This window comes from Spodoptera frugiperda, chromosome 12 (genome assembly GCF_023101765.2).
Source record: "Spodoptera frugiperda isolate SF20-4 chromosome 12, AGI-APGP_CSIRO_Sfru_2.0, whole genome shotgun sequence".
NCBI lineage: Eukaryota > Metazoa > Arthropoda > Insecta > Lepidoptera > Noctuidae > Spodoptera > Spodoptera frugiperda.
The window spans coordinates 9,259,635-9,271,578 of record NC_064223.1 but is presented as its reverse complement, the minus strand read 5'-3'; the positions used below and the strand labels follow the sequence as shown (position 1 = coordinate 9,271,578).

The following is an 11,944-nucleotide window of genomic DNA, read 5'->3' as shown; positions in this document are numbered from 1 at the left end:
CATATTTAGAATGGGTCCCGACTGCTTTAATTTTACGATGACTTTCTTGTTTTAGGGCATATTATGAAGAAACGCAGTCGGGTTTTTTAGTTTTTTAAATTACCTTATTTTATTTTCTTTTAGTTTTATTATTTTTATATTTTGATAATTATAGGTATCTAGTGTCACTCTCACAGTAAATACGAATCAAACGACCCCTATCAAGCTGAAATCCATCGAGTCGTTCAGGCTAGAGAGTGAACAATATTCGAATTTGGCGCCAAAAATCCGCCATTTTATTTTTTTTATTATTTTGATATACCCAGTGTCACTCTCACAGTAAATACGAATATAACGACCCCTATCAAGCTGAAATCCATCGAGTCGTTTAGGCTAGAGAGTGAGCAATATTCGAATTTGGCGCCAAAAAATCGCCATTTTGTTTTTTTTATTATTTTGATATATCCAGTGTCACTCTCACAGTAAATACGAATCCAACGACACCTCTCAAGCCAAAATCCATCAAGCCGTTTAGGCTGTAGAGCGTGCCAAACAATTATACATACATACATACATACATACATACATACATACATACATACATACATACTCTCGAAAAACATAACCCTCCTTCTGGCGCAGTCGGGTAAAAATGACAGAGATAGCACGATATTTAAGTACAACTTAAAATTGAGTAGCATTTGAGTATTCGGGCGTTACTGACTAAAAACACCCTGTTCGTACTCCTGCTTTAAGAGCCGGAGCCCCGGTAAACCCGCCAGGTAGTCCGCAGCTCTGGATCAGTCATCTCTATAAGATACCTTGCGACACTGATAGGCTGGTTAAGAGCTGGTAAGTCTTGAAAACATAAACTTTTTGGCTTCACAGGAACTATGGTTGAAATCACTTAATGACTCCAAGCAAAGACTATCGAAGGTACATAGGTAGGTGACGAAAAAATTGTAGGCAAGATGTAAAATATTTATTAACAAACTAAAAAAACATGCACGTAAAGTATTATACACTTTAGAAGCATCTTTATATGCATTTTATTTCATGGTACTCGTACAATTACTTTCCACTCCAAAATAGGAATTAATACCGTATTCATACCATTATTACTAAAAAAACAGTCTTAATTTATAATTCAGAGCGTAGTTTGGGTGGCGGTGTTGGTGGCGGTACAGGCTCCCTGTAGTATCTCTGGTAGATGTCATCCCAGAAGCGTGTGCGTTCTTCCAGCAGTACTCCGCGCAGCTCTATCTTCTGCCCCAGCGACATGTGCGGAGACCTGTCAGCGCCGGCAGCGGGCCATGCAGGCAGCGACGACCATTCAGGCACAGGTTTTCTAAAAGAAATATTATAAGTATTATGTACAATGTATACGTATGCTACACATAATTTATTTATTTCGAAGTACTCGTCGTTAAAACATGTAATTTAAAAATTGACACAAACAAAAACATAATGTTCGTATTTTACAAATCTGAGAGCACACTGATGTCACCACAATTTTAATAAAACTTATTAACTTTTTTCACTTTAAACAAGTGGTAAGTCAAAATGATACATCTCAATCTAAATTGGTATAAAAGTAATAAAAACTGAAAAGTATAGGTACATAAGATATAGGTAGGTTATATAAGTACACTACATACCCAGTTTTAATAAAGTTGTACCAAATTTCTCGCATTGTCCTCTTCATTTTCTGATACTCAGGAGTCACAAATGCCTCATCTGTATGACTCAAATGCGTTAAATTTTTACCATCAAGTACGGCAAATGACTGAGCGCAGTGGTTGGCACCTCTTATGTTAGTGTGTGGCACTACAGGAATATCTTCGTCAACAAATGAGTATTCATACAAATATATTTGATTGTGGCCTGCTTCCACGTGCAGTTTGGTTGCCCAGAGCATTGCATGCGTAAAAAGAACATCCGAAAAGAAATTCACGTATTGTAAAATATTGTCTTCACTGACAGGCTCATCACCAAAGTAAAATCTCTTAACTTTATTGGCCACTTCTTCTCTTTCTTCTTCAGATTCAAATTTAAGGTCAGCAGGCAGGAAATCAGAAAACTTCTCATTCATCTTTTGCTTCCATAATGGGAAGAAATCAATACGTAGCAGTCCTTCCATCTCAGCGAAACCATACAATACTGGTAGCTTCTTGTACTTGCCGTTCTTTAATATGGTTAGTGGAGATTCCGTCAGGAATGTCTCTTGTCCCATATTGCGCTCCACACACGGAGAGAACATGAAAATAGAATCAGTTCTATCAAAAAATTGATCTGAAGTCAACAATTCTAAAGGAGCCGTCTTGTAGAATTCTTCAAGAGCATAAATATCATCTACGTTAGTAAAGTTAAGTTGTCTTGCATATATTTTAGCAATCTCTACAGGATCCCTTTGACTTGAAAATGTAGCAAGGTTTCCACCACTTTCTGGTACAACTCTGTGGAACAATCCTTCAGCTGCCTTAGAGAGCATTAGCAGGTCTACTGATGCAGACCCCGCACTGTATCCTATGATAGTGACGTCATCTGGATTACCACCAAAGCTGGCGATGTTCTTCTGTACCCAACGCAGCAATGCTACTTGGTCCTTCATTCCAGCATTGCCTGGTGCGTCTTCAGTGCCGAGACAGAGGAAGCCGTGGACACCTAGCCGGTAGTTGAACGTAACGACAATAATATCTTTGTTATTCATTAACTGTGTGGCTTTAAACATTTCTCCCCATCCCATAATGAAAGCTCCTCCATGAACATACACTACCACGGAGAGGTTCTTCTTGTTTGTGTTTGGTACAAAAACATTAGCAATCAGACAATTTTCTTGTCTCACTATGCCTTTTGGTTGGAAATCAGTAAATGGGGATGAAGGTTGAGGACAAACCACTTGTTTGTCAATGGCGTCATATGGTTCCAACCATACTGGCGGGGGAAGGGGTGCCTGGAAAAGAGATGACATAATTATTATGCATATACATAATGATATAAAATAACTTAAAACTTTAGACGAATCCTACTTGTATAAAGTTTTACAGATCTCGAAATCAGCTGACCGACCTTGCTAATTATTTTTGTTAGGTTTGTTATTTTTAGCAGAAGGTTTTTATGTCAGAAACAAATAGCAAAGATGTGCAGAAAAAAATCCAAGGCAAAATAAAGTTCGCGGGGTCCTCATAAAAATTAACAGTTCTGCTTTATTAGTTCTAATAAACGTATTACAGGTGTCTTGGTGGCTCGGAGGTTTAAGATGCCCGACTTTTAAGCGTGAGGGCGCGAAGTCAAATCCTACCAACGGCAAGTACCAGTTACAATGTGACTTCTTCTGAGTTATGATACTTTTTAAGATTATTTAGTCATCACTGACGAAAAAAGACGTCGTCAAAAAAATCTTTAACATGGTTTTATGTCTATATGGTTGATTTCTAATTATAAGTTTGAAATCACCAACTGCATTGAGCAAGCATGGTGATTAATGCTCAAATCTGTTCCGTACGTAGAGGCCTTTGGTCAGCAGTGGCTGTTAATGACGTAAACATATTACTAACAGAAGTCAGGTAGACCTGTTTTCATTTAAAAAAACGTTCACCCACAAACAGAAGACCACACTAGAACTTTCCCCTGTGCCAAATTGCGGATCACACACAGAGTTGCTCCGTGCGGGAATCGAACCCGCTACACAGCCGGTTGCCTAGTCACCGCACCAATCGTGCAGTCAACTTGTTCACTTGTTTTACTCAAGGTTGTTTATACCATAATTATCCTCTGTAAATATGCTTAGTCATTGTAAATCTATATTTATAAACATTAATTGCTGTTCGTTAGTCTCGCTAATACTCGAGAACGGCTGGACCGATTTGGCAAATTTTGGTCTTGAATTATTTGTAGAAGTCCAGAGAAGGTTTGAAGACTAGGTCAGAAGAAAAGGTTGCCGGGTCAGCTAGTAGTAAAATATATTATAGGTATCGGAAATTTCATTAGTCCCAGAAATACATTTTAGCGTAGCACAGAAGCATATCGGTTTCATTAATTTACAGAATGGAGATACACTTGCTAGTTGTGTCGTGTAGCATAGGTCGCAATTGCTTGCAATCGATTGATGGCTATGGCCAACGCACTCGACACCAAGATAATATATTTCTGCCTTAATCTAGAGTAAGAACTCTGTTCACACTCTGTATAAATCGAAAAGTAAAATGACGAGTCTTAATAAAAAAAAAAATAGTATGTTTTTTTTCATGTTATGTAAATGTTTTCTTATTACGCAAATTATAGTATTTTATATTGTCTACCTAATGCGAGTTTCTTTTTGTACTTTTGTGAAGTACCTACTGATTACGTGTTTGGAAACATATTTATTGGTTGTAGATGATATCTATTTGACTATAAGTGTACTAAATTTTTTCTATATTCGTTTCGAGAGCAATCTTTTTAATACTTTCTTAAAATTCAGTACTATTCTATCTACTCGATGATGTTTAGTTTCTCAGTTTTTATTTGCCATATATATGAACCTACATATATTATGTTATATTGATACTATCATCTTCATATTATTCGAATACAAAAAGAGTATGTACCTTGAATCTGTCGACGCCGACAGGTGTCGTAGCATAAGGTATATTGTAAAATGCGTATATATCCTGCGTAGGGTGCTTGCGCCCGCGCACAGGCCCTTGCGCAGTTTTCACTTCCCGCCATTCGTCGTCCGCCAATATGGCCGTCGCACACAACAGTAACACACACGTCTGCCACTGCATGGCGCCGTCTGCCGACTGAACTATCAAATGATGGATATGTCTGTGGTGGGCCCATTATATACCTAAATAATATTATTTACAGGAGCTGACCGGCTACACAGGTTGCCCAGCCACCGCGCCAACCCTGCAGTGTTTTTTCCATTTTTTGTTACTTATTTACAGTTTTGTTTCAGTGAAATTTGTTTTGATCAATTAATTCATCATATTCTATACTATTCTTTAAGTTGTAAATACTGGCAAGAATGGTGCAATCTCATTTTCACTACTGTATGATGACTATGCAAATAATAGGAAGGTAGGTTTAATAATATTATAATCTAAAGATATTTAGATGTCTAGTTTTGTACCACTATCAGGAGCTAATAAGATGACGAGCAAATAATTGAAACTTTTTTAGATTAAGATAAAATATGTCGGAATAAAATTGGGTCAGTCATCATCATGACTCGAGATTTTGTTTATTTGATCCGATCTATTTACCTATAGTTTCGTATTTAATATCATTAGCTTCACTTATATATAACAGACGTATGTAAAGATTAGCAATCACTGTGCAGAGTCACTGCCTCGACACATTATGGCTAAATTACTCTATTCATATAATCTCGATCCAGTCCTCACTGCTCAGTGTGACGCGGCCCGATCCGAAAGCGCGCCAAAAAATTTCACATATACGTAAGTGTGCAATTTGTCATTCATATTTGTAGGGGAAGGGGAGCCTGGAAAAGCGATGACAGAATCATGTTACTATAATGTTTGAATTTTGGTTGTTGAAATATCTGACAAATATATGTATTATTCTTTGTTGGTCTATTACGTGTACCTTTGAATGGCTTGCTTTTTAGAACGACGCGATGGTGAAACATTGGACGACTATTGAAGTAGTATTGTGAGATAGGTACATTTTTTACTTCTACTGATGACCACAATTATGTACCTACTTTAGTAAACTCGTTTTATTCAAGGACATTAAATTTATGTTTAAATATGAACGAGATGAGTATCTTTTACTGTTTATGTAGGTAAACAAATACCTCATTATTGTCATCAACTATAAAAAAAATATACAGCAAAACACCACTACGTCTATTCCCGTGTATAAATGTGTCTAGTCATTGTAAATAATACATTGCGTGGAATTACATCATACTGTGCTACTACAAGGCAAGAACTTTGTCCTTATTGACATACGAATCATATTTAGCTAAGACGCGTCTCAATTTAAAAATAAAAGTAGGAAATTTTTGCAAAAAAAAAATGTTCAAAATTTTGTTTACACCATATTTTGTACCCCGTTTGCGCAGTTTTCACTTCCCGCCAATATGACCGTTACATACAACAGTAACTCCTGTCTGCGATCTGCCACTACATCTCGTCGTCTACTACTGATTGACATGTCTGTCTGTAGGGGTGTTATATTCTATGGGATTTACCTATCTAGCGGGTTTACCGGGGCTAAAGGGAAAATCAGGAATAGGACGGGCTGGATTTAGTCAGTAAAAGTCTGATACTCCCTCTGCCTCGCCAAAGGCGGGAGAAGTCATATTTTGAAGCGCACCTCTCCAAGCGCACCTATTTTATTCCTCGAAGCGCACCCGTTAGTTGCGCTTCAAGGAACTATTAAAAATATTAATTTTTATTTCCTCGAAGCGCACCTATGTTTTATTTTCGACTAGAGAGGGGATGCTAACTGAAACTATCGATAATAAGATATCGATAATCTAATACACGTAGCGCTATCTATGAGCAAATAAGGTTAAACCTTTAAAAATAGTTTCTTGTCGATGTATGACATCGCAAAATTAAATGTTCCGCTTGAAACCGCCAATCAACGACTTTTATTAGTTATTTTATACAATATTCAAGAACTCTGTACTCGTCGACCATAGATTGTTATTTTTTTACCCGACAGCGCCAGAAGGAGGGTTATGTTTTTTGAGAGTATGTATGTATAATTGTTTGGCACGCTCTGCAGCCTATAGATTAGGGTTTTTTCATTTTTATATTATAAAGAAACGCAGTCGGGTTTTTTAGTTTTTTCATTTAGTAATGATAGGTAGTTTTACGATTGATAAGCGGAATCATTAGTTGAGTGGTCAGAGGTATGTCAATTAATATAAAGTAGAATCCAATTATTTGGACTTCAATTTATTACCCGGTATTACGTCATAGTCATAGTCAAACTTTTATAATGTTGTATGGTGCACCTAGACAAGTAGCGACAAGTCTAAACATGCTTCCGACCATTGAGATAGACCATTGGTTCAACTCAAAACCTCCGACTTTTTTATGTCCATCCTCACTTGTTTATACGTTTTTGTGTCTTCTTGTAGTAGTTCTATCTATACAAATATTTTAATATGATGACGCAGTCTTATATTACAATTCAGAGCGTGGTTTGGGTGGCGGTGTTGGTGGTGGTACAGGCTCCCTGTAGTATCTCTGGTAGATGTCATCCCAGAAGCGTGTGCGTTCTTCCAGCAGTACTCCGCGCAGCTCTATCTTCTGCCCCAGCGACATGTGCGGAGACCTGTCAGCGCCGGCAGCGGGCCACGCAGTTTTTACAAGCATATTTCCCATTCCCGTCGAATTTCCGGAATAAAAACTTTTATGACCTTTTCCGTGTTTAGGCTACATACACACTGAATTTCAGTTAAAACAAATTTCAGTTAGTTGAGTGGTTTGATAAAAAGGGTTTATAAAATAGAATCAGGCGTTACTTTGCGAAAATCCATGCTACATTAACAACAGGATAAATTTTAAGTATTTTATGTCGGTAAATAAATGTTCACGCAACAGAGGTGCAATACAAAAACATACACGCACGCAACAAAACACTCGACTTATTATTATGTTTCACGTCACCACAGAGCTTCAGTTGCCGACTAGGCAGCTCCCACAGTACGAATTCACTCTCTCACTCTCATTCTCTCACTATCAATACCTGATTATGATCTCAGCAAAGTCAAGGATAAGATAAAATCTTCTATATTAAATCTTAATAATATTACATTTGTCTTTTTATATTTTTCACTAATATAAAACTAGAACTATAGTGGAGTTACATGTGTTTTATAATTCACTATGTGATTTCTGTGGTGATATTGATGGCGGTACAGGCTCCCTGTAGTATCTCTGGTAGATGTCATCCCAGAAGCGTGTGCGTTCTTCCAGCAGTACTCCGCGCAGCTCTATCTTCTGCCCCAGCGACATGTGCGGTGACCTGTCAGCGCCGGCAGCGGGCCACGCAGGCAGCGCCGAACCTTCAGGCACAGGTTTTCTGAAACATAGAGTTTTAGTTTGTTTTCATTGTTGCATTAATTATCTTTGCTTTATTAATTGGTTTCATAAGGAAATACATTATATGCACTCTGACATTCAACATCCACCACGTCCCATTTTATAAATAACCACCTATAAGTTTATATTTAGGTATCAAGTCATTTATTACGACTAGTGATATACTATAGTTGTTTGGTTATTCATTTTACGCTCACATTTTTTATTGCTTTATCGACTAGTATGAACTAGTCGATAAATTTGCATGAGTCAAACACTGTTTACTGTACCGTACAAAAAGTAAGGCAGATCCACATAAGTTTACTGAAGACTAACAGTATTAATTATCTTTACTTACCCAGTTGTTATAAAATTGTGCCATATTTCTCGCAATATCGTCTTCATTTTCATTAATTCTGGAGTAGCTAGCGATTCATCCGGGTGTGTAGCATTTTTACCGTCAGCTAAAGCTATGGATTGTTCACAATGGTTAGCACCTCGAATATTAGTATATGGCACCATTGGAGTGTCTTCATCTACGAAGGAGTATTCGTACAAATATATTTCATTATTGCCGGCCTCCACTTGTAACTTGGTAGCCCAGAGCATTGAATGAGCAAATATAACATCGGAGAAGTAATTAACGTATCCCAAGACTGTCTCGTCGCCAACCGGCTTTTCTCCAAAGTAAAATTGTTTAATCTTATTGGCTACTTCTTCTCTCTCTTCCTCAGATTTAAATTTTAAGTTAGCAGGTAAGAAATCAGAAAACTTTTCGTTCATTTTGTTTTTCCAATCCTCAAAATATGGAATATTCATCAATCCTTCCATCTCAGCAAAACCATAAAGGACAGGTAGCTTCTTGTAGTTTCCATCCGTCAGTATTTTCCGAGGAGATTCCGTCAAGAACGTTTCTTCACCAATATCGCGTTCCACGCACGGGGAAAATATAAAAGTAGATTCGGGTCTACCAAAAACAGCAGTTGTAGCAGTCAATAATTCCAGTGAACTCGTTGTGTAGAACTCTGTTAGAGCAGTTATATCGTCTACGTTAGTGAAATTCAGTATTTTGGCATATGTTTTGGCAATTTCTATAGGGTCACTTTGAACTGAAAATGCGGTAAGGCTTCCACCACTTTCTGGCACAACTTTGTGAAACAATCCTTCGGTTGACTTGGATAGCATTAACAGGTCAACTGCTGCCGATCCTGCACTGAATCCTAAAATTGTGACGTCATCTGGATTACCACCAAAGCTGGCTATGTTCTTCTGTACCCAACGCAACAATGCTACTTGGTCCTTCATTCCAGCATTACCTGGTGCGTCTTCAGTACCAAGACACAGGAAGCCATGTACTCCCACCCGATAGTTAAAATTAACGACGATTATATCCTTTGTCTTCATTAGCTGAGTGTATTTCAACATTTCTCCCCAGCCAATAACGAAACCTCCTCCGTGAACATCTACTGCGACCGACAGATTCTTTTTATTGGTGTTTGGTACATATACATTAGCAATAAGGCAATTTTCTGTCTGCACCAAACTGCTTGTGATTGTTTCATACATCGGCAGATTGACTTGTGGACATATGATGTTTTCGTTAACAGCATTGTAGGGTTCCAACCATACTGGAGGGGGTAGAGGAGCCTGAAAAAATCAGTATTAAAAATAATAATCAGGAAGCATATTCTATTCAGAAGTGAATGAAAAACCAACTGAAAAAAGGTGTAAAGAATAGTAAGTAAGAAGTATATTTTATTCAGAAGTGAACGAAAAACCAACTGCAAAGAAACCAAAAGAAAAATGAGTACTTTGCTGGCTTTGGAATCGACATACGCCCGAATACTCAATTTTAAGTTGTACTTAAATATCGTGCTATCTCTGTCATTTTATAAAGAATTGATAGTGACAGAACTACATTTGAGAGCGTCTTAAAATTGAGTAGCATTTGAGTATTCGGGCAATATCAGTATAAATCAAACTATCCAACAACAAACAGTCTGCTAGACAATTCAAATTCAATACAAACTCGAAACATAAACTATTAAACATTTTCTTTCGTGAAAATAGTCTACGACCTACCTTGTATCTGTCAACTCCGACAGGTGCCGTGGCGTAAGGTATATTGTAAAATGCGTATATATCCTCCGTCGGGTGCTTGCGCCCGCGCACAGGCCCTTGCGCAGTTTTCACTTCCCGCCATTCGTCGTCCGCCAATATGGCCGTCGCACACAACAGTAACACACACGTCTGCCACTGCATGGCGCCGTCTGCCGACTGAATTAGTACTAATCGATATGTCTGGTGCAGGCCTGTTATATATATTATTAGGGTATATTATCAGTCAATTAATGTAATAGATAAAGGTTATGTTTACAACATTGGTGGCACTTTATTAAGAGCGTGGTATCTAATATCCTCCAGAGGAGATTCGGAATCAAATATGACAAATAAAATCTTTCAAAATCATGCGCAACTCATTTTTGCTACTGTACATGGTGTTGGAAAGAAAAAGACACAAATAGCATAAGCGACAAAATATAATTATGTATTGTTTATCTTAAGAATTCCGAAACATTATGATAATATTCTGATTTTTATCAAACATACCTAATCAAATCACCAAGTAAAATCGAATACTGGGCATAATGGTTTTTATAAAAATACGACCTTGATTAACTTTGATATTTTTCTAATACATAGAAGTATTTATGTCCTGACTAATAATTTTTCTCCAAGTGTTCAATGTGTAAATATATCTTTATAAAAGATACACTCGGTTCCAACACTATACTACCATTGAAAATAATATTTGTATAAAAACTACCATGTAACTCGATAGATGGTGTTGGGATCGAGTTACATCAACAAGGGTGAAGTTAGTCATTGGACAGTGAGAGGAAGAAGAAATAACCTGATTTCACAAAAACCTGCAACTTGCCACCAATTGCAATTTAATTTAAACTTATCATCGAAATCGTCAGTAATCATCACATACAAATAGATTGAGTTACAGAAATGATAATGTATCAAAATGATAAATCTCTGAAGTCTATATTTTTGAAGATAGTTTATTTTTGTTATGTTTAAAGTGGTTAGTCATCATGAATCTTTATCACCAATCGCCATGATTAGCCATTTTTTATTTATATTGTGCACTTTTTTATTAGTAGTAGGTGTCGAACCCAAATGTATGTCAGTATCCGATAAGTCTACCTTTGAAGTACCTAAAAGACGATAATTTTGATTTCATAATAATTTCTTTGATTTCACAATAATGCCTAATAGGTATACTAGTCTTTCAGCTGAACAATGATTACTAGCTGTGAAAACTGAAAGCCAGACTTTAGGTATTCAGGAGCACAAAGATCGTTTAGAATAGAGATAAGCATACAGAGGGATCTGATTGCCAACAACCCTTAAATTCCTAACCCACAAAAGGCCTCTGGTGTTACGGGTGTCCATGAGCAGCGGTGATTGCTTACCATCAAGCGATCATTCTGCTTGTTTTTACCATAAAAAATAATGCAATATTTTGTGTAACATACCTCTTGAACAAAGTTGTCTCGGGGATTCGAAGTTGTTAAACAATAACAATCATAATAAATAGATGTAGTAAAGTTATCCGAGAAAGTCTTAACCCACAATCACTTATCGCAGTCATAATAAACTTTATCAAACAACACTTGCACTTATCTAATTACTAGCCGAATCTTTATCTACTAGTGGTGTACCGAAAATTATTTGAGCTGTTACCAAATATTTAGTTGTATACCTATTTATATCGATTTATTGACAACATTGACTAAGGGAAAGGCATTTCAGTTCAACAGTGGACGTCTCTCGGCTGATGATGATGATGATGATGAATACACCTACATCGACACTATTATATCGATAGTGCCAATGTTCTACAG

General features: G+C 37.1%; 2 protein-coding genes across 3 annotated transcripts; both read right to left on the bottom strand.

The window, feature by feature from the left end:
• Positions 1–946: 946 nt before the first annotated feature.
• Positions 947–4,769, bottom strand: LOC118263041 (para-nitrobenzyl esterase-like). Its single transcript, XM_050697644.1, has 3 exons — positions 4,569–4,769; positions 1,638–2,932; positions 947–1,327 (listed from the first exon to the last, which is right to left on the bottom strand). The coding sequence occupies exons 1-3, from the start codon at positions 4,746–4,748 to the stop codon at positions 1,120–1,122; spliced, it is 1,683 nt and encodes a 560-aa protein (XP_050553601.1). The 5' UTR covers positions 4,749–4,769; the 3' UTR covers positions 947–1,119.
• Positions 4,770–6,967: 2,198 nt separating this feature from the next.
• Positions 6,968–11,724, bottom strand: LOC118263042 (juvenile hormone esterase-like). 2 transcript variants are annotated; one of them, XM_050697645.1, is made up of 5 exons: positions 11,576–11,724; positions 10,110–10,339; positions 8,386–9,674; positions 7,972–8,028; positions 6,968–7,278 (listed from the first exon to the last, which is right to left on the bottom strand). In XM_050697645.1, exons 2-5 carry the CDS (start codon positions 10,287–10,289, stop codon positions 7,128–7,130), a joined length of 1,677 nt encoding a protein of 558 aa, XP_050553602.1. In that variant the 5' UTR covers positions 10,290–10,339; positions 11,576–11,724; the 3' UTR covers positions 6,968–7,127. The 2 variants fall into 2 exon arrangements, with proteins under 2 accessions (XP_050553602.1, XP_035430692.2); XM_035574799.2 differs by lacking the exon at positions 6,968–7,278 and having other exon boundaries at positions 7,721–8,028; positions 11,576–11,723.
• Positions 11,725–11,944: the final 220 nt, after the last annotated feature.